We start from the raw sequence: 26,233 nt of genomic DNA, 5'->3' as shown, positions 1-26,233 counted from the left end.
TCTAGTGGCAGATAGTCGCATACACACTAGTGAACTAAACTGTCAACCGGTGTGCAAGTTCACGATGTTCCCCTTAACCGTAAGCAAGTGGTGGTCGATGAAAACTATCACACATGAGTCAGATTGGTATACAAACTCGTGTGGCACGAGTAGGATTCGAACCTGGGACCTTTCGAACCACAGGCGGGCGTCTTAACCACCACCGCTACTTGTCACACTGCCACGGGCCCCTAAGGCACAGTTTGTATTTGAATTTTTAATTTATGTTTACTAACACTACACGTACAAAAAGTAAGCACACTTTAGATAATAGTTACTAATCAATTTATGAGACTTGGTCATGAAATAAAGCTTTTTATTTATTTATAAAATTTTATTTTTTTTAATAATTTTCCAAGCGGGTGCTTGACGTTAACCCTCTTTGAGAATGCTGTTGTCACCTATAAGCTATCAAGGCTATGAGTCCTTTGACATCCATGACAGGAGGCAATGACGAGTCCTCGAAGCTAAGTGAATATGCATAAATTCTTGTGGTTTAAAATATAACTTGTGTTTTTTGATATAGAGGTTTGCATTTAACTTCTCACTATCAAATGGTTTCGAAGTGAGACGCAGCGAACCAATCAAATTGCGTTGTGGTTGTCGTTGCGTCACAATGGCGTGCTGTGATTGGTTAACTGCGTCTCACTTCGAAACGAATCGATGGTGAGATGTAAATAGCAAAGTCGCATTACAAGTTCAAAATTAAATTACTTGAAAATCAAAAATGTTTCCGTTTGAAACGTCAAAATTTGACGTTGACATTTACGTAAGCGCATTTTACGTACAATTTTGGCAAAATCATCGTTTTGGCGAACGGTGGAGGCATAACACAAAAAAAAAAAACAATTGAAATTTTACGTATGATTTAGCAATTGACATTTTATAAGTTATCATCATAATTATTTTATTGGGAACTTTAAATAAATCCATGTTTACAATTAAATATATTATCTTGGTGTCAATGTACCATAAATTTTGCTTTTAATAAAACATCAGATAAGATTTTTTTTATGCGATACTTAATTGAAAATAAATAATAAATATATATATATACATTGTGTGTAACGTAGGCATGGAACGACTTGTGATAAGTATTGAGGACGGGACGTACATTCGACAGCACATCAACCTACCCAAATTCATTGCAAACTCACCCCTATTACAGAGGGCGAAGTGCGCGATTGCATTTTCACTTCGAATCGATTCTATTTGTGACGCAGCGCACCAATGGCATTGCAGTGTGGTTGTCGTTGCGTCACAATGGCGCAATGTGATTGGTTCGCTGTGTCTGTGTTCCGAATCGATTCGATAGTGAGAAGTGAAATATTAAAACCTTCAGAACAACAAAGTTAAAGAGCATATATTGCATATCCAAAAGTCTTAATAACGCAGCCTGAACACTGATAAAGCAGTACATAAATATATATTATATACTTATACCGATACATACATTATATACATTTATAACTGCATACATACTTATTGCAATAGAGAACATACTTAATTCAATATATACCAATATTCGTAAGTTTCCTGTAGTATTAATATTAAGTTTTACTTTATTTTTATTTTATTTTAAACTTTTTTTTTTGTTTGTTTTATTTATGGCATCTGCGGAAGACTAGCGCCGCGGCTCACACCACGACTAATGCTGAGCGGAGAACGTTTTGTCTCAAGCATTACATTTGTTTTTATTTGTACTGTGCTGTATGTACTAATATGTTTGAGCAAATAAACGTTTTTTCTTTCATTCTTCTTTCTTTCAAGTTAAATGTTAACCCGCACTTCGCCCACGGGGTATACAATTCCACGCTTGGTAATTGGACATTAGTGTTAACTGTTCGATAGTCAACTATCTAATAGCATTTCGATACACTGTCGATAGTTTGACAAAAATTGATCAGTAATATTAGATATCACTTGATAATACCGATAGCGTATCTTTTAAAGGAAGTTTCAAGTGTGCCGCAGCTAAAATCTGGAACAATTCACCTCCCCCTCTTCGTAATTTGTCATCTGTTACAATATTCCGTAAACGCATAAGAAGAGTTTATTGCGGCTAATTGAGGGCAATTAGCCGTATATATATATATATATATTTTTCCCTCAGTCAGTATATGTTTAATTCCTCAAATATTATCCTATTCATGTACATTCCATCATATTCACATAATTACACTGCACTAGTGCATTATTGCCGTTCGATATTATCGATAACATTGTACTTTATCAATTTTATTGCTCCAGAACATCTATCAATAACTGTCGAGAGGCCTATCGCATAGGTATGGCCTTATTCGATTGAAATTATCGATGATCAAACCATCGATAATACAGCGACGTGCAGCTGATCGCACCTACCTCAATATAGAATACCTAGGTATGCAAAGTCTTCGTAGTAATACGATAATTTTTATTTATAGTGTCACTAGATGTTGCCCGGGGCTTCGCTCCCGTGGGAATTTTGAGATAAAATATAGACTATAACAATCTTGGATAATGTAGCTTTCTAATGGTGATAGAATTTTTGAAATCGGTTCGGTAGTTTCGGAGATTTACCCGCCTCAAACATCTCACAAACGGTTATTCTAAACGTGTCCCAAAATCCCTCGTAAAACCATAAGCGCGTGGTTTGAATTTCGGGTCAGGTTCAGAAGACATATTTTTCAAAAATACTGGCTGCTTTTTGTTTCCATTCCATTCCATTGTGCTGCTTTGTGTAAAAATTGATCAACAAAAATAAAAACTATGTGTACATATCCCCTGTAACGGTTCGTTACCAATACTTCCCTAAAATCTACCTTCTACTCGTATATCTACCTTCTTTGATAATGATCATAGGGTCTGGGATATTAACATTCCTAAGATATAATTTGCACTGAATAGCGCTGTTAATGAAGTGACTGGATTTTCACCTTCTTTTCTAGTTTACGGAAGAGAACTTGTCAGCTGTGGCTCTCATTACGTTGATACTGATATAGAAAATGAAATTGTATTCACTCCTAGAGATGGTTATGTGGAAAATTTAGGCGTTTTACACAAGATATATGACAAAGTTCAGTTGTCTCTAATAAAATCACACTCTAGGAATAGTACCACATATAATTTAAGACGCAGAAACATTAATTTAATGTAGGTGATTTTATTTGGAAGCGAACGTTTTATCAAAGTGATAAGGATAAACGTTTTTCAAGAAAGTTCGCTCCAAAATTCTTAAAATGCCGAATTATAGGAAAAAAAATCCAAACTTGTTTATGAACTTGAAGACATGTCAGGTCAAAACTTAGGCATATGGTACGTAAAAGTATTCAAATTAACCTAGTACTTATTACAGTAAGTGGATTTTGTAAGTAAAATCCTAATCTAAAAAGGGGGGGTATGTAACGGTTCGTTACCAATACTTCCCTAAAATTAATAATAATTTTATTATTCTTTATCCACTTTCTTGGTAAATGCTAGTTGCTACGTTCTGCTAATGCTCTCACAGCGACCGAATGAAGCTATTGAATGAATGACGGAACTTGACGGAAGGTGGCTAACTTCATGGCATTACATTCCTAGGATTTTCAGTTCCGACTCCATTTCGAATTGCTTTCTTCCTTGTAAAAATAAATAACTAATTGCTGATTCTATTAGCTATTTAGAGGAATTGTATTATTTTATGTGTTACCCCGTGTACAGGGGTTTCTTCTGCTGTGCAAGACGTCCTATTATCGAGAACTTCTTTTATCGGCTGACTTTTATCGCTCCAAGGACAGTGTGAATTATATTAACTATCGGTGGCGTTGCAGTGCGATATGACACTTAAATTGTAAAGGTTAGGCAATAAACCTGTTTAAAATTGCCAACACTAGTTTTAATGTCTTCTTTGCAGTACTCCTCTAAGGAGAATCTGTACACCTGAAGAGAAAATTAAACGCACTTACCAATAATATCAGTAATAGACAAGATCTGTAAAAACAAGAAAAAAAAAAGTTTATTGAAATGACAATTCTAATCCGGTAATAAAATTATGACAACTGCAAGACACAATGACACTTATTGCGCAGTCTTTAAAATCTATAATTGCATAAGAAAATTTTGGAATGGATTGGAATGCAGTCACACCGTTTGAGATTACCAGAATGAAAAAATAAATCAACGCTAGTAAATCTCGCAGTTCTGTGTAATTAGCTTTTACATATTCGGATTTTTTTCATTTATATGTAACTAGTTTTTGCCCCCGTCTACGCCCGCGTGAATTTGAAAACAAACATGATTTTCATAGAAATTTTCATCCCCCACCTACTATGAAGATTCTGGTGGCCACCGCTTTCGGTTTAGTAGATTGTGACTATATTGTGTAATGGAAAAAGGATGTTTTTTATTTTTCGCTAATAAACAAAAGAAATTGGTAAAAATGCGATGGTGGCGCTAGAGTGCAGTTATGTACCTATCACCTTAATCGCCATTTTTTTTTATCTCGAGTAGGTATTTACACAGGTAAATGGTTATAAACATGTAATCGCGATTAAATTTTTCGAGTATTTGATAAGTATACATTTCAACTTGATACCAAACATGTTCTTGAGAAAAAGGTTTTTGAGTTTTTGTCAAATGGACAACGAAGAGACCCTATATCGGTTCACTTGGACCTAGTCCAAAGTGGTCCTTTTGAAGTACCTACCTACGGAATCCTAAAAAAGATACGGTGTGATAGAAGGAAAATGTTAATCCTCAGATCTCAAAAATAGTTAAGTTTTAATTAAGAAAACCTTTAACGTCAGCAATGCCGGCTCTGGCTCAATGGGTTTTCTTTCATTGCGGTAAATAAAAGTTGTCAGCATCTGATAGGTAGTAGGTATGTAAGCCGGGTATAACATTGACATAAGACTGACTGACTGACCAAAAACACAAAAAAGACTGACTTACCTTCGTTTCGATGTATTTTCAGAAGTTGTTTCACATAGGAAAGACTTATAAAAAGGATTTTTTATTTTTATACTACCTACACATTAATAGTAGCATTAAAGTAATTACACTTAGAATTATTTGGACACGGTAAATAAGGTGTATTATATATTTTTATTATAATTAAAATAAAAATCTACACAAACTATCTACCTACATACTTATAAAACTATAGTGCAGTATAACACAACCATTCCCTTACGACGTTGTTACTGCACTGAATATTTTCTTCTGTTATTTTTGTGTTACGTGTATCAATAAAATTACTACCATACAATTTAGTACTCAAGATAAAAATCAAAACACGTACCTGAGAAGAAGAAAGGAAATATCGAAAATTATATATATTAACGTAAAAAAAATAATGTATTGAAGTTTGTAAAACTTTTAGGTTATTTCTTGATAAATTTTTCACATAATCATTAACTTGATTTTGATATTAGCTTAGGACTTATTGGTAAATACTGAAGGTAAATAAATAGTGCCGTGTAGCAAAGATGTATGGTATATAACAAGGGATCTTATAATAATGTCTGGGAATTATTTTGCTTACACTTTTTTAACTAGATTTTTTTATCCCACTGTTAAAGGTCTCTCCTTTTAGTCTTCCATAAGTTTTTAGGTTAGTCGTTTTTTGCCAACTATTTTGAAATTTGTCTAGATCGTCACGCTATTCTGTTCGTGGTCTACCTAGAGGCATGCGCTCTTCGGGAACCGAAGTTATGGTGATCTAGGCCCGGCGCCGGCGGCAAACATGAGAGAGAGAAATTGGTTAAATAATGTTACGCCATTAATATAAGTTTTCATTGTCATTCATCTCATAAATTTAAAAAGTTTTATTAAAATTAATATTACCTACTAAAAAAAAAACCCATTTGAGTCTTGCAGTCTTGGCGCCACGTTAATGACCTAGGTTTTGGTATGTAAGTCTACCTTTCCCACTGCGAACACTTAGTATGCGGCTTGATATTGTGCTTTATGCTGTTTTGCATAAATTTGTTTTTTGACCGGTTCATCTCAAGTCCACCGTCAAGGCTTGCCGAGCTTAGATCTTGCAGCATACTTAGCAGTTCGTGGAAACAAAGGGCATAACGATGGCGGTTCGACATACTCTTGCCATCGCCGACGTCAATGCGCACCATTTCCCTTGAGATACTTACCTAATTTCTTAAAGATTTCCCCAAGGCAGGGCGGAAACAGAGTTGCCATGTTTCACCCCACGTTTAACATCGAACGCCCTCTGCATTTGACATTTTTGAAGTTTTAATAAAATAGTACTGTTGTAATCTATCTTCTATATATATATAACTCTTGCGTTACTGAGTGACTGATGACAGACAACGTACAGCCGAAACTACTGGGCGTAGGAAGCTGACATTTGGCATGTAGGATCCCTTGGGAGTGTAAATGAGCACTAAGAGAGGATTTTTGGAAATTCCACCCCGAAAGGGGTGAAAAACTTTTATATGAAAGTTTTACACTGTTGAAGTTAGTGACTTGAAAATTTGCATTTTAGTTGTTTATAATAAATTAATGAATACACGTTTCAGATTTTTCTGAAAATTAACCCTTAACCCCACAAAAGAGGGGTAAAAAATTGTGTGGAGTTCCACACAATTTTTTCACCCCTCTTTTGTGGGGTAATTTAAGAATATTCAAGATAAAAAGCTGAAAATTGCTAAACATACTCTTGACAATTTTTCTTAGGGCGAAGGGCGAAAGGGCGAAGCCGCAGGCAAAAGCTATTATAAAGTATAATGTATTTCTTAATAGTTGGATATACGTGTCGGGAATATTCTGCTGTATTAAAAATGTAAATACGAAAATACACATCATAACAATACATGAAAATACTATCTAATAAAAATATTTATTTTACTTGTGTTTTTGCTGTGAAAATTGCCCTGTGGTTTAAATTACCCTTGGAAAACTACTGGAATAGAATTAATAGTTATAAAGTGGCAACTCCAAAGTGACATTTGAAGACATTTGCATGAGTCACAGTTTGTTTTGTTTCTTTCTCTTTATTCTTTGGTTTCTTCTTTTTAGATATGAGTAATATAATATGTACATGTACATATATTATAATAAATAAATAATATAAAATACACCTATAATAGGAGACAAACACTCGTTCAAGAAAATGTTTTATTTCCAAGATTATTAGCAAATTTTTGTAAATTGCAAACTGGAGTATTAACTAAACGCCAAATAATAGACCAATCAAAAGTAGGAATGTAATTTTCAATACCCAATCACAATTAGTGAGCCGTAATTCCACTAATCAGGCTCTTGACGCATGCCCTCCCCTCTCTATAGTGAAAGGCAGTGAAAGATTGAAGAAAGGAAAGGAGTTAGGAGACAACAAAATGGCTGATGCATCGAGCAAGGTGTGTCACGGATAAATCGAGCAATCATCGGATTACCTGTGATTTCAGTGAAAAGTTTTGGTGTTTATTATTGCTGGTTCGTAACATTGTTTTGTGGTTAATTAAGGTGGATTTAGTATTTTGATGTTCAGCTATCTCACAGGCAGCCATGGATCTGGGAAGAAGAAATCTTGGATGTATGGAGGTGACGAGAAAGAATCGCGTTTGGCCTGTACCGTAAAGGCATCGCCGCGTAAGCCCGCAGGCTGCATGCTTGCCTCGCGTGGGCCTCATAGTCGTTCGCGTGCCATCGTTAGGCATTTCGTGTCGTGATTTGATGAGCCCGCGCGCCGCTTTCGTATTAAGGTGTCCGTTCTTTGCAGCGGCGCAGCGGGCTACGCGTCAGCCCCATCGCGCGGCACCGTCGCCGGCGCCCGGGGACTCGCCCCGCGTCTCGCGCGCGTCTTTGGAGCCCTAGCTCCTGCTATACCGTGAGCGGAGCGCCGAAGGTAAGCCTTTTTGTGTATTGAGTCAGGTGATGAAAAATCGATAGGTAAGCAGCCATCTTGCAATAGGTCTAAAAATAGAACTTACTTGTAGGACGAAATCTGATGAGTAAGCTTTTGGTTTATTGACTTAAATTTATGTTGTAAATAGTAGGTACATGTATTATTAGCATAATCAAAAAATCTACTAAGAATATTGATTTCTGAACATGTTTAAGTGGAAGTCAGTATTGTTAACACAAAGAGAATTGGATTTATTTGTTTAATCTAGTACAGTCAACAGCACATCAACACCCAAAATTGCAAGTTAGCTTATACCACTACACAGAGGTCCATGTAGGACAACATTGATTTGCAGTTGACTGTACATAAATACTAGTAAAATATTAACAGATCTGTGATCAACAATTGTTGACAAACATTCATATCTGTTGGTTATTGTTATCCTTACGGCTCATCATAGCTGTGGGTCATGATCATTAAGTGGAATAAAACATTACTTTGTAGGCAACATTAATAGAGTTTTTCACTATTGCCTTCTCCATTTCACATGCTAAATTATATATTATCAACCAGCACCGGTTTCCTCATAAAGTTCCTTCAACGGAAACAAGTGGTCGTTGATTAGAACCTATTTGTGTGTCAGATTGGTTACAACTGTTTCGATAGATACTATTAAGTCGGCAAATTATTAATGTCTTTAGCTATTAAATGGGCGTATCCAGTGATATATACAGTATAATGAATTACATTGGAAACTATCTATAACCAGGATGTCGTCCCGCCGCAACGGGTCGGTCTCCCGCGCAGCGGAGACAGCCTCCAAGAACCGGCTGCACATGGACAGGAATCCGCAGCATTCCCGGATCAATGGTGAGATCTTGTTCTGGATGATTCACACAATATCAGAGATGGGTATTTGCCTAGTGTCTTCCCAAATATTCACTCTTCTTCGCTTAAATGTTCTTTGGTAATTCAGTTATTGCCTGACAGCTGAATAGGCTGTGTCCTGTAATCGCCTCGTATGACTTCCACGTGAGGATATGTCCTATCTTTCATGTTGTAAATAGGTGTCCTAATAATGGTCCTATTCTAGAGCACAGCTACGAAGCAAAAAGAGTTTCGATACGCGAGGCTGAGGCAGACGAGTCACTCGTCCGCCATAGAGCTGCACTTTCCAGTTATTCAAAGCGTAGGTTCACATTAATCTCTGTCAGCAGACCCCTCGAATCCCGCCGGGCGTCGCAAGGAGATCGACAACGTGATGAAGAGGGCCAGGCAGGCGTCCCCCGGCAGCTGGGACAGGAAGCTTCTCGAAGTGGAGGAGAGAGATCCAAACAGGTGATTTGCTGAGAAATATTGATGCTTTCTCATTCTCTCCGTTAAAGCTTACACATCTTATCATTCGCTGAATTCCGTGAATGCATGAACATTGTGTATTGTGTATGAGAGCTTTTAATTGCCTCAATGAAAAACCAGCGGGTGTTTCGCAGAGCGTTTCGACCGCTGCGGCCGCGCAGTCGTTACAATTTTTGAAATTTCAACAATGACAAATATTAGTTTCACTCTCTGACTTTAAAATAATTAATCAGTGCTGTGGTAATGTCAATTGAATAAATGATTGATTTTGGAAATGATTCTTTCCTCGAGAAAATTGACGGATCGTAATGACAGCGCGGCCGCAGCCGTCGCAACGCTCTGCGACTTAACGCTAAAAGCATTCTCTAACAGACATCCTTCACATACTTTCGCATTTGGGTGTTTCTCAGAGCGTTTCGACCGCTGCGGTAGTGCTGTTATTACAATTTTTAAAATTTTGACAAAGACAAGAATAAGTTTTACTGTCTGACTTTATAATAGTTAATCTGTACTGTGGTAATGTCAGTTTTATGAATGATTGATTTTGGAAATGATTCCTTGCGCAAGAAAATTGACGGATCATAATGACAGCGCGGCCGCAGCCGCGCTGTGCGATTGCGATACGCTCTGCGATTCACCCATTTATATTTTTTACAATAAAGTATTGTCTTCTTCAAGATGGCGTCACACGGGCTACAAACAGTTATATCTTGAGGGCGGTGGCTCGCCGAAGCGATCGCCTGTCGCCGGAAGACGCTCTCGAACTCGGTGAGAAGAGATTTTTAATAGAAAACTGTAGATAAATAATAAATAAATATTAGGACAAATCACACAGATTGAGCTAGCCCCAAAAAAAATTCTAATCGCTGACGACGACATAGGGAGTATTACTGCACATTTATCCCGCCAGAGTACAGCACTGTATGTTAGATACACAAAAGCTTTGAAGCCTTTTGCTGTGTCGATTAAAACGTTTATTTTAGAGTACTTTATTAATCCTCTCATTATGTAAGCATTCGTTTGTGAAAATATACAACAATGTAGCATATTCGGATGCCGAAATATTGGGAAAAATCGTTTTCCATAAGATATAAAAACTTCGAAAACTATGGGATACGCCTCACGCTGTAAAATTTTCGAGCTAGTGAACGGTCGAAAGAAGCTTCACACATGAAGACTTATTAAAAATATGGACTTCATACAGGCAAGATCTTCAGTCAAAATCAAGTTTATATCAGTTTATGACCACAATTGACCAAATAATTGACCTAAAATAGTGTTATTATTTTCAGGACGAAATCCACTAAATCCTTCCTTTTAAACTCACAGCACAATTGCGTAGAAGGTATTCTTGATCGTAAATCTGCAACAATATAGAAAATTGGCACTTTTTGCCTCCATTGGCAATGTTTGTGTACCTTAGTTGTGCCAGTAGCGCCATCTGCGCTGAGCTTTGCGTAATATGCCCTATTGTCTGTGGCTGTATTGAGCTTGTGGAACCAATTTTTACAAGCTTTTATTTAGTTTCACCTGTCACGATGATTTGTGTGTAATTAACTTGAATCTCTTGTCTCGGGAGGCCAGATGTATTTATTCATTCTGATGAGGGGTGATGATGCAAAGACAGACATAATACCAAATAAAATGGAATTTCCCCATGAGACTGGCGTAGTCGGACCAATCGACTGAAGCGTCAACAAAAAATAGGTTTAAAAAACAAAGTTTAATCTCACTTACCACTTGTTGAATATTGTTAAAATTTCACACGTCGCTCAATGCATAATTATGATAGGAACGAACAGAAAAGTTGATGGTTGGCCAGCAGGCATACCATCAACTTTTACGGAATGATTCAAATGCAACTAAGTTCAATTTTGGAATCTAAAATGAATCACATTCATACTAAAAATTAAGTTGAGGGAACTCTTAAACGTCCAGCTTGTGGCAAAAAAAAATGACAAATTGTAGCAATTTGCGAGGTATGTGGACACATTTAGAAACACAATTAAATAACATGCTCGGAAGCGTTTGCCGTTTAACCGATTTCATGAGAAACTTCTTAGTAAATCTGTGAGCTGTGAATGAATTTGGGAGTTGCGAAAATGAGTGAAAGTGACTATGTTCAAATTCAAGATTCTTTATTCAATTTAGGATGATATACACTCACTTCAACACAGACGAGACACATTAAACTTGTATCACCCCTCTTTTTGCGTCCGGGCTGTGAAATGGTGTTTATTTAGTGCACAATGATCAGTAATGATTCCAACCATGACATCATCTTGGTAGTGTAACAAAAGTATACAATAATCACGGATTTGTTTGCCAACAGATCGCCGCCGCCGCGGCGTTCGCGAACGCCGGTCGCCCGACGTTCGCGAACACCGCTCGCTCGCCGCTCGCCGCGTAAATCCCGTTCGCCGCGGCGGAGCCCCAGGCGGAGCCCTATCAGGTATACATGTATCACGAATGGACGCCACACAACAAAATCGTCTGCAGCTGTTATTTATTTTTCGCTTAGAAATGTGCATTTATTAGCGCCATAGATTCAATAAACATGTTTGTGTCGCAGACGCAGCCCCCCCCCGCGCCGGCGCCCCGCGCGCCCCTCCCCGCGCCGCGCGAGGCCCCCCTCACCTCCCCCGCGACAGGTAACTACTAAACTTCATTTTTATTATATACTATATGTCGCCCGGGGCTTCGCTCCCGTGGGAATTTTGAGATAAAATATAGCCTATAGCAATCTTGGATAATGTAACTATGTAATGGTGAAAGAATTTTTGAAATCGGTTCGATAGTTTCGGAGATTGCCCCGCCTAAAACATACAAACTCACAAACCCTTACCTCTTTATAATAATAGTAGAAGTATATAATCTGTATGTTTGTTCAGGTGGTATCTTGCAACTCAATTTTGAAGCAAATATCTTCAACCGATTGAGCTGAAATTTTGCACACGCGTTCAGTTTAGATGATTGTCATCCATTCATTATTATGTTGTGCGTGACCTAATGGTGCACTCGGGTTCGGCTCCCGACGAGGGAACTCCTCAATGGTTTACTGAACTCGACGAGCATATTTTTTTTTGTCACACATTGAATGCAATAAGATATCTCTGACTGCAATCAAAGCTTGGGGGGGAACTGGTCATCTCGTTTCTCATATACGAGTATTTTCATGTAAGTTAATTGTGTTGCACATCGATATATATATATATTATAATCAGCAGAAAAAGTGCCTGTGAAGGTCTAATTTGTGAATAAATGATTTGAATTTGAATTTTTTGAATTTTTTTGAATTTGATTTGTGTTTTATAATAAAATAAGTAAGACTTAAGGAAATAATTTAGATAATAAATGTTTGTTAGTTTATTCTAAAAACATAGAATCGTATGAATCCATAGTGTTACAAATATACCGTACTAGAGGTCCGCCCCGGCTTCGCTCGCGTAAAACCATAAAAAATTTAGTCTATGTCACTCTAAAAGGTTACTGTGTCAAATTTCAACAAAATCGTCCCACAATTTTTTCGTGTTTATTAATTACAAACAGAAATACAAATCTTTTCTCTTTATAACAAACTAGCTATTGCCCACAACTTAATATGTGAGCAAAAATCCGTATCCCGTGGGAATTTCAGGAAATCCCTTCTTTGTGCTCCCCTACACTGTCCTAGGTATCTACACACCAAATTTCAGCTTTCTACGCCCAGCAGTTTCGGCTGTCCGTTGTCTGTCAGTCACTCAGTCACTATTAATATGGATAATCGGTACACAAATTCAAACCTAAAACTTCGCATAGAGGATATACCATAGGTACCGTATCAGCCTATTTTGTATGTGCACGGGGCCTGCATTGACTAAACCATAAACATTTTGTTTACAGTCGTCCGGATCAGGGTCCTCAGTGAGCAGTTGCTCGGACGAATCATGTTCTGTGTGCTCAGCTAAGAACAAGAAACCTGGAGCGCCCCCTGTCCCCCCCAAGGGGGCTAAACCCCCCCCACCCAGGTAAGAAAATTATTATGTATGTAGCTACGTTCCTAGGAAGACGGATTAGTTTTTAACAGCTGGTTTACTCTCGTGAATTTCTCTTTGTGAAAGCGGAACAAATATGTTTTTCATACATACTTTCACCCCTTTCCACAACCGCCAAGGGTTAATTTTTGAAAAAATTGTAGCCTTTGTTTGATTGTCTTTTTCTTAACTACATGTAGACCAAATTTAATCAAAATTGGTCCAGCCGTTTAGCCGTGAAAGTGGAAAAGAGACTTTCGCATTTATAAATAAATATTACCAGCGCCCCGCCCTGACTTCGCACGGGTGCAACATTATGCATGTTAAATACATATGAGTAGATAGAGCGTGAATAGGTAACAAACTTACTTTTGCATCTATGATATCATTTAGGATAAACCTTCCCCTCGAATCATTCTATCTAGTCAAAAAAGCCGCATCAAAATCCGTTGCGTAGTTTTAAAGATGTAAGCATACATAGGGACGGACAGCGGGAAGAGACTTTGTTTTATTATTTAATGTGTATGTCTCCAGGCCCAAATCAAAATCACCGAATCGTAAACGACCGGCGCCTGCGCGTGCGGTCCAACCGACTAGAGAACTCCTCAAAGCGAGGGAGGCCAGCAAGAGGAGTCGGGAGGAGAAGGTTAGTTTATATATATATATTGACGACCTCGGTGGCGCAGTGGTAAAGTGCTTGCCTCTGAACCGAGAGGTCATGATGGAAAATGATCTTTTTCCGATTGGCCCGGGTCTTGGATGTTTATCTATATATGTATTTGTTATAAAATATAGTATCGTTGAGTTAGTATCCCATAACACAAGTCTCGGACTTACTTTGGGGCTAACTCAATCTGTGTGATTTGTTGATTTGATATATATATATATATACCAGCGTGAGGCGTTTTTTTATCTTATGGAAAACGATTTCTCCCAATATTTCGGCATCCGAATATGCTACAGTGTTGTATATTTTCACAAACGAATGCTTACATAATGAAAGGATTAATAAAGTACTCTAAACGTTTTAATTGACAAACCAAAAGGCTTCAAAGCTTTTGTGTATCTAACATACAGTGCTGTACTCTGACGGGATAAATGTGCAATAATACTCCCTATTTCGTCGTCAGCGATTATTCTTTTTTTTTAAATAAAATAACACACTGGCAAAAAACTTGTTTCTATTTTTGAAAATATGGTAATGCTCCGATTGTGAATATTTGATGGTCTTTTTTTTATCTGTGTAGGCAGGTTTCGTATAATCGATTGAAAATAAGATCACTCATGTGTTCGCGTCCCTTAGACTTCGTTACGGGCTTACATTCGTTATAGTCTGTCACTATCTTTTTTCTATGTAAAATTAATTAACGTTTATTGACCAGAGGGCGAAGTGCGGGGTTTCACTTCTCACCATCGAATTGATTCGAAGTGAGACGCAGCGAACCAATCACATTACAGTGTGGTTGTCGTTACGTCACAAGGCGCAATGTGATTGGTTCACTGCGTCTCACTTCGAATCGATTCGATGATGAGAAGTGAATAGCAAACCCGCACTTCGTCCACGGTAAACCTTATGCCGGCTCTACACTGTCGCCGAACAGTTCGCCAAACTTTGGTGAATTCCGTATACATCGCTGGTTTTTCATTGCGGTAAATTAAAGCATTCATACTAACTGCGCAATGTTCACGGTATTCTGCGAAAGTTTGGCGAACTGTTCGACGACATTTTGGAGCCAGGCATTAAAAAAATGTTTGTTTTCGCCGTGCAGGTGTTGGAATGGCAGCGCTCCCAGCTGTCGGCGCACCCCCCCCGCGCGCCCCTGCCCGCGGCGCACATCAAGCGCGAGGGCGAGCGCCGCCCGGCCGCCGCCGCCCCCTCCCCCTCCCCCGCCCCCGCCCCCGCGCCCGCGCAGCGCGCCCCGCGCTCGCCGCCCGCGCGCGGCGTGTCGCCCGCCGCTATCGCCGCCGCGCTCGCCGACAGCGACGACAGTGAGACCACGGCCAGCGACGAGCCGCCGCAGAGGTCGGTCACCCATCTTTGTTGTGGACACTGGGTTTTTGCTTCACCTTGCTGGAAAGTGCTTAGTCACCCCCGTCTTTCGGCTGGACAACCTAACATAGTATTAAATGCCGTTATGAATGTCGGTCACCCATCTTTGTTGTGGACGTTGGTTTTTGCTTGACTTTGACGAAAATTGTATCTTATAGAAGTTACAGTGGGTGGTCTTGCTATTAGTAGCCTTGGAGCGATTATGGAGGTCGGTCACCCATCATTTTTGTGGACACTAAGTTTTTGCTTGACCCCAACGAAAATTGTCTCCATACGATCAAGTGTCCACTGTCGCATTTCGAAAATCTCACTTTAATGTTTTATTTACTCTTGCGCAGACTAACCCTATCGGAGCGATTTGGCAAAATGGCCCAATGGTCGGCCGATCGTTCGGCTCGACTCGAGAATATGCGCATTACTAGAAGAGAGGCGACTCTCCACGTGAGGATAGAGAGGGACGAGGAAGCCCACGCGGCAGAGATGGCCGCTGCAGAGCCTTACGTGTGAGTATGCGGTCACCCATCTTGGTGTTGGACAGTGTAACAGGTGCTTACCATGAGTGAGTCGATAGTGATAAAGAAGCCCACGCGGCAGATCTGGCCGCTGCAGAGCTTTATTCGTGAGTATGCGGTCACCCATCTTTATGTGGGACACTGACTTAGGTGCTTACCATGATTGAGGCGATGGATCTTGGTGTTGGACAGTGAAAAGGTGCTTACCATGAGTGAATCGACAGAGATGAAGAAGACCACGCGGCAGATCTGGCTTCAGGCGTGAGGGAGGCGCTTTTTCATCTTTGGATTAGATTCGAATAGACATATACACATACATACATAGTTAAATAAAAGCTTGTAATAATTGTATGTGTATTGTAGCGGCGCGGATCCAGAGCCTTTGGGCAGCTATCCAGAGGAGCTGTTGGCTGTGGCGCCCAGCGGCCTTCCGTCATGGGATGACGTCAGAGTGCGTTATGATTATTACAAGAAGAGGGGTTATCTCAGAGGCATGTATTAGATTAAAATATATGATTTACTTGGCTTTTGTCCGCGGCTTCGCCCTCGTTAATTTTCCGATATGAAAGGTACCCTATGTCCTTCTCCATACTTCAAGCTACATGTGTGCAAAATTTCAAGAAGATCGGTTGAGCAAGTAAAGTCTAAACAGTTAAACAACAAACTTACTTTCGCATTTGGGTGTTTCGTTTGTTAGCGCTGTTATTACAATTTTTCAAATTTTGACAAAGACAATAAGAATAAGTTTTACTGTCTGACTTTATAATAGTTAATCTGTACTGTGGTGATGTCAGTTTTATGAATGATTGATTTTGGAAATGATTCCTTGCGCCTTGCGAAGATTGCTTGAGTAGATAGAGCGTGAAGAGGCAACAAACTTACTTTCGCATTTATAATATTAGTTGGGATTATTATTTTCTATATGTCGGGTTCTAAGCAACGTATCGCGATGAGGTATAGGCAACAGCAGATTTTAAGTCAGACCATCCGCTATACAGCTGTGAAAGCCGCATCAAAATCCATCGAGTAGTTTTTGCGTGACGTGGCAGCTTTTTTGCTCAGCGTTTGTTAATTTGAAAATTTTTCCAAAACATTAAAATAACCACAACGTTTTTGTCAAATCTATTCCAATGAATAATAACACTTAGTACCAAAACGATATTCCTTTAATATTTCTTTGAACTCTATCCATATATATTAAAACTCTTGCGTTACTGAGTGACAGACTGACAGACATCATATAGTAGGGACCTACACTGTTCAAATGAGTTTCCTTCGGCATTTCTTCTCGGCAGTGGTCGTTCCGAAATGCCAGTAGTTTGTGGCTTGTGAGAAATAACTATAAATATAAAAATTGACGTGAAAAAGCGCCTGTGAAGGCCTAATTTCTGAATAAATGATTTGATTTTGATTTAATACATTGATTTATTACATTATTACGTACGTTTTGTACATTTAGCTTTTTATTTATATATATTTTTCTTGTGTGACTTGATTTTCAATAATTTTATTGGAAATACAACTTTTGTTATTTTATTTATTCATTCAAAATTTGTCATTTTTAATAATGACATTTCTGAATAAATGATTTGAATTTGAATTTGTCTAGATTTTTGTCAATACATTTATGGAGTGTATTGAATGAATCTGTGTGACATTCTTCGGCCTGCCCCTATTTAGTTCAATTTCAAATCCATAACCTTTCTTACAATATTATTATTATAAGTTTGACGACCTCGGTGGCGCAGTGGTAAGGTTCTTGCCACTGTACCGAGAGGTCCCGGGTTCGATCCCCGGTCGGGTCATGATGGAAAATGATCTTTTTCTGATTGGCCCGAATCCTGGATGTTTATCTATATATGTATTTATTATAAAATATAGTATCGTTGAGTTAGTATCCCATAACACAAGTCTCGAACTTACTTTGGGGCTAGCTCAATCTGTGTGATTTGTCCTAATATCTATTTATTTATTTAAAGTATGTGAACTCACTCCAGGACTCACCCTCGGAGATTATGTGAAGTGGGAAGAATGGTGGTACAAATACCAGGAATGGCTTAAACGTGAACGCGCGTACGAGCGTTGGGCGGACGCCGACATGGGAGGATCTGTGAGTCGATTTGTTTACAAACATGTTTATTCTAATTATTATTAATATAATAATTAAACGAGTTTATTTGTTAGACGAATTAAAATAAGACTTTCGATATTCATTTCTCTACAACTTTTGAACGGCTGAACTCTCGGGAGAGCACTCGGGATAAAGTTCTCTATGACACAAAAAAAAGTAAACGAAAATCGGTTCATCCGTTTGGGATCTACGATGACACAGACAGACACGTTAAACTTTAATACGAGTCTTTTTGCGTCGGGGGTTAAAACTGATACATAAATGTATATTTAAAAAATGGTAAGCCCTTCTGGCATAATGGGGTCCCCATTATGCCAGAAGGGCTCACCATTTTTTCACTGTTTGAATGAGTTTCTTTCGGCATTTCTTCTCAGCAGTGGTCGTTCCGAAATGCTAGTAGTTTGTAGCTTTGGTAAATATAATATTATTTAGAATATGACGTGAAAAAGTGCCCGTGAAGGCCTAATTTCTAAATGTTTTGATTTAATAGATTGGTTTATGACATTATTACGTACGTTTTGTACATTTAGCTTTTTATTTATATTTTCTTGTGTGTAACAATTTTCAATAATTTTATTGCAAATACAACTCTTTTTAATTTTATTCATTAATTCAAATTTTGTCATTTTTAATAATGACGTAAATTCGTCCTCCTAATTTTTAATATATGTATAAGACCTATATTTGTTAATTGACGTCCTTGGAGAAAAGGCTGCGGATTCAAAAAATTACTTAAACTAAGTCTACTGCCGGCTTCCAAAGCGCAGGTGAAGAAGAAGCGGCGCAAACAAATCGCAGACAGTTCTTCAAACACGTCAATTGTCAAATATGGGTCTTATAATGTATATCATCATGTAATATGTATTATTGTATTCAGTGTCAAAGGAAAGATTATCAATATTTTTTGAAGTGAAAACTTGTTTAGCGGCGTTGTGCACTTTTTGTTATGGGTAGAAAAATGTTAAACTCGCGTCAGGACACTCGTGACCCTGATCGAAAATTCGTAACACGTCAAAAATGCACAACGTTAATATTATTCAAGTTTTCACTTCTGCCGGCACTCGCGGAGTGCTACCCGTATTTTTGTTTTGTAACACACGTGTTTGTATGTCGCTGTCCACACAGACGCGGCGCGAGCGCCGCCGCCGCGGCGGGCGGCACCGGCGCAGCTGAGGGCGCGCCGCCCCCGCCGCGGTCCTCAGCGTGGACCTGGGGGGGGCGCCGCGACTGTAAGCGGCACCGACGTGTAGCGGTGAGGCGATTCTATATATATAAATAAATATATTAGGACAAATCACACAGATCGAGTTAGCCCCCAAAGTAAGTTCGACACTTGTGTTATGGGATACTGAACGATATAATCACACCAAACACTCATCTTCGCGTGTTGCATTCGGAGCTGTGACGCCCAAAAGCCCAGAGTTGGCGTAAAAAAATCGCATCAATAGATAGTGTGATTCCGTAGGAATGTTTGGGTGTATAATTTACTATCCTTTTACCCGAGCGAAGCCGGGATGGGCCGCTAATAGATAAAAAATTGTATAAAATAATTGTTTTCGTTTTTGTTTTTCAGGGTGACCTAGCAGTTTAGGCATGCGTTTATGTGTTGGACAAACAGACAAAATATATAGTGATTTAGTGAAAAAAAAAGTGTTTATTCTTAGTGTATCGAGTGAAATATAGGGATGTCTCGAAGCGGACTGTAAATTGTATAAAGTTATGACGCAATTAATAATTGGCTATTCGTCAAAGTCGAATCTGATACTTTTTACTAATGTAAAAAACGAAATTTTATATGAAGCTTATGGGACAGTGATGTATTGTGACGTCACGGATTTGGGAGTCAAAAAACACTTCTAATATACATCGATGAGAGCGAAAATACAGTAAAACTCGTAATCAATAAACAGTTTTAGGGTGAATTTCACGAGCGTTCTGAACTCCGCCGCGGGCTCTCATTAGTGTTTATTAAATTGTACCGTACACAGTAATCAATTTAATCATCCTATTTTATAAATGTACAATGTTAATTTTATAAATGTTTTATTTAAAAAAAAAGATTATTCAAAAAAATGTGCGACACTAATGTAACGCTACACGCCGCGTTCAAACAGTCATGAAATTCACCCTTTATTGATTACGAGATTTACTAATTTAAATTAATCAAACACGATAATTTAATATCACATTGATATTCATGATGGTCATAAATTAATTACATAATTACTTTAAGTCATCTCTTACAGGTACAAATCGAGTATCGCCTCATATAGTTATAATATTTAAATATAACATTTGCATTGTTATATAATCGTCACACTAATATATCTATCAACTAGATGTTGCCCGGGGCTTCGCTCCCGTGGGAATTTTGATATAAAATATAGCCTATCAATCTTGGGTAATGTACCTTTCTAATATAGAAAGAATTTAAATCGGTTCGGTAGTTTCGGAGATTATCCGCCTCAAACATACAAACTCACAAACGCTTACCTCTTTATAATAATAGTATCTATCAATTGATGTGACATTAAATTATCGTGTTATGTGAATAACTACATACATTTTATGTTTTATTCAGTTGAGTAGCCAATTATAACCCCCATTTGTTTGAGTACTTAAGTACTTATATCAAAATCTAGACGTGTTTTTTTTTTATTCCAGAAAGTAGGTAATTAATAATTTAAAAAAATATATCTTAGCACATTATTGTATTGTATGAATATATAAATGTATAAAACTAAAAAAATATCTGGTTATTCTGTTCTGGTCTGGTCTGAGTGAAGGAAAAACATAGAATGTGCCAGCTACTTCTCTTCCCGCGAATATTGTAAAAGTCTATCAAGGGAAAATGCTATGAATTGTAGATTCTTCTCTATCACCCACAAATTGAGCGAAACGCACATTGTGCGAGGCTGTCATATTGAGAAGCGGACATTAGTGTACATTTTGCTAAGTGTACATTTTGAGCAGTGCACATTTTGTGAAGTGTCCATTTCGAGTAGTGTACGTTTTGGCGAATTGTTCATTCTGCGTCAAGTGTGCAAATTTTGCGAAATGCACATTTTGCGCCAGGCCCTTTAACTTTTAGTCAGGGACCGCTATCCCTTTCACGGGATTGGTTCCATGGGTTTGATTTCGAAAGTCGTTCGGTGCTGTAACCCGTTCAATTTGCTTTGGTAAGCGCTGTATCAACGACTACAAAACCCTTTCTTTGAGGTAAGTCATATGAAGGGTTTATCCGTTCAGATAGCAGTCTAATTTATGCTTTAAGCTCAGGCCATACGGTCTTAATTTGAATATATTGGAATGCACAATAAATACCTACTAAGCGCGTGCGGTACAGCGGTGCGTTATTATTTACACGATTCAATGTGTCATTTCGTGTCTTTTAGGCTCTTTACACACGGAGCTACGCAAATTTGCACAGGAGTGGGGTGTGATGAAAACTACCCCCGCAGGCATTTAAGGGGAAAGCCAAACAGGGTAAGCGCTATAACGAACGGGTTACCCCCTACGATAGAGTTAGCCTTATCACATGGGAAACATTGGTTTAATTGTACAGTATAGCAATTCGCGGAAATAATTAAAAATCACAATGATAACAACGGATTTTAAGAGCAAATTGGTTTGTGAGTGAAAAATTACGTACGGCCGCTGTCAATGTCAGAATGACGGTCGCCCGCTATGACAGCCACAACTCGATTCGGGGTTACCCGCTCTTAAATTAAAATCGATTATTCAAATAAATGGCGCTCGTACAAAATACGCAATACGCATAATAGATAAACAACTTAATTTCAAAATTTAAACAATAACTGATTTTAACAATTGATTAATATAAAACGCGCCGTTATATACATATTTAAAATATAGTACCTCCTACTATTTTGGTCGTTTTCGAATATAAAATGCTTTATGTAATTTCTGTAATAGGTATACATATTATCTGAATGGCAGAGAAGATAATCAAGATTATTAGTGGATATTGTTAAGTGTAAATAACTTAACTTACTTTTGAACAAAAAATATTCTAACCTCTACTTTCATTGCACACTTCTATCGCAACGCTGTCAACTACTAAAATGAAGATCATTGAAAATAGAGTTTTTTAAGCGTCCTCTGTGGATACACTTTGCATTGACAATGAATTCGATGTCAGCTCTCGAGTTGTCAATGTAAAGTGTGTCTACAGGGAACGACATAAAGCCCACTTTTCAATGTTCGTCATTTTGCGAGGGGGGAGCGGTGCTCTAGAAGTTTGTTATAAACTTAAAACCGATCAATATATCGTTTAAATTGATGAGATTTTGTATTTATTTCATTTATTTTTCGTTAAAATAGGATAATTAATTAAGGATTTTAATGTAATGACTTGCACAGACGCTGTGCAATGTACGTGTGCGTTTTTGGATGAAATTATAACACGTGATTACGGTCCAGAAAGAAACCCACGCGCACGTGTTACGCAATATTTGTGCACCTATCTTAAAACGTATGTATAATATACTGTATACATAAAACATATTAACGAAAATAAATAAAAAAATATTATATATATATATATATATATATACGTCTCATTTGAGTGTTTTAAATTAATACTATGATATTGATTAAGATAAGTATCATGTACGCGGGAAATCTGCGTGTATGTGTTCGCTGCGGTCAGGTTTGATTGTTATAATACGTTTGGCGTGTTTATTTTGCAGTGAATATGAGTGAACTTAAGTAGAAAATTCGTTTCTTTTTCTATGTTCCTTTCAGTATATTAAAAAAAATTAACTAATGGAATAACGAAGTATATAAAATGAACAGAATTTTTGTTATCCAAGCTTTCAGTGTTTAATCAAATTAAGGCCGCCATTGTATAATCTTTTAAAAAACTGCCAACACGCCAGTTGCGATAAAACACGCCTGGCGTGTTTGCGAATTCAATTAGAAACGCGCGACGCGCACGCCACGTTTTCGAAATATAAATTGACACGTAAAATTTACAACCTACGACGCATAAAAGGGTAATTGAGGTCGTACCTCGTCTTAGAATATATAGGTTTTAAATATACATAACAAGGTTATGATAGAACACGATCAATTTCATAGGATTAGAGGGTTAACATCATAAACAAGAAAAATATATATATTTTTAATTCAGTTTTTATTTCATAATCGTCAGCCATTTTGATATCCCCACTGCTGGGGCAGTTGCCTACTTTATGGATTGATATGGAGTATGGGCTATGACCCAACATGCGGGCCCAATTCAGTTTGATGGGTCAGATTTTTCTCCCATTGTCCGTTTTAATACAAAGGCACAAACATAGACAAACAAATGATAAGAGAGGACAATAAAATAAAAAAACTATTTTATACATAACTAGTTAAGTTATTCGTAGAACAATAGTTGTTATTAAAAAATCATTATTCATGTTAGGATGATATACATCACTTATTGACGTCAAAAATTACTAAAAACTAAGTCAATCGCGGACCTCCAAAGCGCAGGTGAAGAAGCAGCGCAACAAACTTCACCCAGTCTCTTCTTCAAAGCAGACACTTCAAGAAAGTTTGTCGTGATGTTAGCTTTTTTAGTCCTACGAGATTCTTGATGTTTTATATGTAACCGTGTTTATTAATAGCTTATATAAATTGTAAATACGCGAGAAATCTCTGTAGATTTTATAGTAATATTAGTAATAAAGAAGTACATTCAGTAATTGAAAAGGTGAATTTCAAACACTATTGTAAAACGTCAATGTTTTGGAAACTTAAGATAAAATTCATATTTAACTTGAATTTTTGTGGTCCAGTAGTTAAGACGCTCGCCTGTGACCGAAATGTCCACTTGCTTCCGGTGAAGGAAAACACGAGAAAACCTGCACACTGCTTGACTGTTACCTGCATTAACGTATGTGACACCTTACCACTACATATGGCAGCTGTAATAGTAATGACCGATGCCTTTATCCAGACACAGATCTAGCTAATATACACACACACTCGATAAAAAAATATGGAATATAAATTCTAGTGTTTAAAAATCACCTTCCTTAGCATATAACTTAACGTTTGAACAAATAAATTTATGTAATTATATCGCTATGTATTGTAAGTTTGAGATTCACGAAAAATCATGTCTGCTTGTAATTTAATGTAATGTAAAGTGTGTCTTCAGACGATGTTTTAAAGCTTACTTTTCAATGAACGTCATCTTGCGGGGGAGCGATGTAGTAGAAGTGTGCTATGATTTTAACTCGTCTAGTATATAATAATATTTGTAGGACGACCCTTACTCCGATATAATGTTGCGCGTCACTCAAAACTGCTGCATAATCTGAACGTTAGGGTCGCTGCAATATTCATAAATTATATGTACATTAAGTTAGTATCTGGTAGAATAACAGTTTTTTATACTAGCATTATTAATATAATGTCAAGAATGACAATGTGAAATCTCAAACCGAAACTTCGATAGTTGATGAGACATTGATGCGTAGACAAAGAACATTGTAGACCTTGTTTTTCAATTTCGCTCATGCAAGAATATGCAGTGAGTTATACATACAACAACATAAAATAGTTAACCCGTCGATCGCTTAAAGCTAAATAATGTTTAAACTCTTGTACTTCGCAAAATTTGGCATTTTATGAATAACAGAGATGGTCTACAGTTTTGTTTGAATAGGCGACCCGCAAGGGAATCTTTCCATCTCTTTCACACGTAAGATTTGTGCTTGAGACGATAAATGTGCTCATCAGTTGACGTGTCACACTGGTCGAAAGTCACTGTCGTACTAACAGTCAACTGTATAAAATGGCGAATGCCCTCATTATGAAGTCTTGCCCTGTTATTAATGAAAAAGTCAAAGCGGTTTTATGCTAAATTATGCTTTGTCACTGTCGAACTTTACAATATTTTACATTGACAGAACGAGACAAAACATACTTTAAACTGTGCTTAAATTTTTTAAAGAATGACATGGTTATTTATTATGGAATACATAATTATTTATTTATATTTTGTAGACGTAACTAAGGCTAGTTAAATGTATTCTTGAATCCGATAGTTTTATGCTCGTCCATTGTAACCAAGATATATTCGAACGTCCAAGCCATAATTATAGGACTCAATTGGAAAACACTTAAAAATAATTAAAATCTGAACAAGCTAAAAATATCATTTTGTTTTTTACTTAGTAGCCTCAATTCAGTGTTCAAAACGATGTCTGTGACAAACTCACTCATCGCGTGTTTTTAGAATTGAGCCAGTAAACTGAAACACGCGTGGTGTGTTACCGCGTATTATAAAGATTTGTTTGTGTGTTCGGGGCTTCGCTCCCGTGGGAATTTTGAGATAAAATATAGCCTATAGCAATCTTGGATAATGTACGTTTCTAATGGGGAAAGAATGTTTGAAATCGGTCCGGTAGTTTCGGAGATTATCCGCCTCAAACATACAAACTCACAAACGCTTACCCCTTTATAATAATAGTATAGATTAGCTGAAATGGACTGGAAACTATAGAGACAACGGACAACAGTTTAACTGGTACTTATAGAGAAATCTTTTCCCATTTGGTTCCCTCGTCCGTAGTATAGTTTTCTTAGTCTATGGTCGGACCTTCTTTCATAAAAAAAAAAAAAGAAACATAATTTTAATTAATATACGTTTAAATTTTTTATGAATAAGACGGTAACTCTAACATATTAATCATATGTACATTAAGTACTGGCAAAAGCGCGGCCTCGCCGTTCCGTCGCGCTGCGCTCCGTCATCGGATGAACGCAGTGTTGTGTGTAATTGAATTTCGTATGTACAACACATCGGCAACGCTGCGTCGACGCAGCGCAGCGGGACACAGCAGTGGGGTAGCAATAATTCGTGTGAAATTCCTGTAATGCTTGAAGTCGCTTTTTTATTTTTTAAATTTTACTTAGATTTTAACTTGGAATCATGTCATAGACGTTAGCGATAAAAATAAAATAAAAAATATTTATATCTGTATTATGATTTTTTACTTCGTAACTCCGTACCCGTATCCAGTAAACCCTCTCAACTAATGTTCATTTGTATTCACGGATGTGGCCCGGAGTAAGGAACAGTGCTGTGACAACGGGACCAATACATTCACGTTTATACAGACAGCCGCGACTGGCGGACTGTTTTATAATATAAATGCTGCTTTTGTCCGCGGCTTCGTCCGAGTTGATTTGTTGATTTCTCACTTTACCGTGATGAAAACCCTATGCCCTTTTATTGCAAACTAAACGTGTGCAAAATTTCAAGACAATTGGTTGAGT

General features: G+C 37.6%; 2 protein-coding genes across 6 annotated transcripts in view; one reads left to right on the top strand and one right to left on the bottom strand.

Moving 5' to 3' along the window:
* Window positions 1–5,199, bottom strand: part of Gbs-70E (Glycogen binding subunit 70E) — a 28,452-nt gene extending 23,253 nt beyond the window's left edge. For both annotated transcript variants that reach the window (XM_053767213.1, XM_053767214.1), the window contains exons 1-2: window positions 4,954–5,199; window positions 3,969–3,993 (exon numbers count right to left, since the gene is read on the bottom strand). The gene's annotated coding sequence lies outside the window, so the exon portion shown is untranslated. The remainder of the gene's footprint in view (window positions 1–3,968; window positions 3,994–4,953) is intronic.
* A 2,104-nt stretch (window positions 5,200–7,303) lies between these two features.
* Window positions 7,304–25,937, top strand: LOC128682490 (uncharacterized protein). Of its 4 annotated transcripts, none has more exons than XM_053767196.1 (15): window positions 7,304–7,458; window positions 7,745–7,870; window positions 8,640–8,740; window positions 9,088–9,208; window positions 9,905–9,994; window positions 11,559–11,678; window positions 11,799–11,877; window positions 13,109–13,233; window positions 13,774–13,885; window positions 15,009–15,262; window positions 15,628–15,792; window positions 16,165–16,292; window positions 17,799–17,911; window positions 19,058–19,184; window positions 19,506–25,937. In XM_053767196.1, exons 3-14 carry the CDS (start codon window positions 8,641–8,643, stop codon window positions 19,103–19,105), a joined length of 1,455 nt encoding a protein of 484 aa, XP_053623171.1. In that variant the 5' UTR covers window positions 7,304–7,458; window positions 7,745–7,870; window position 8,640; the 3' UTR covers window positions 19,106–19,184; window positions 19,506–25,937. The 4 variants fall into 4 exon arrangements, with proteins under 4 accessions (XP_053623171.1, XP_053623169.1, XP_053623170.1 ...); XM_053767194.1 differs by having other exon boundaries at window positions 9,085–9,208; XM_053767195.2 differs by lacking the exon at window positions 7,745–7,870 and having other exon boundaries at window positions 7,311–7,458; window positions 9,085–9,208.
* Window positions 25,938–26,233: the final 296 nt, after the last annotated feature.

The sequence above is a fragment of the Plodia interpunctella genome, chromosome 30 (genome assembly GCF_027563975.2).
Source record: "Plodia interpunctella isolate USDA-ARS_2022_Savannah chromosome 30, ilPloInte3.2, whole genome shotgun sequence".
Classification (NCBI taxonomy): domain Eukaryota; kingdom Metazoa; phylum Arthropoda; class Insecta; order Lepidoptera; family Pyralidae; genus Plodia; species Plodia interpunctella.
The sequence above is the reverse complement of the archived record's forward strand: the minus strand, read 5'-3'. Positions and strand labels throughout refer to the sequence as shown.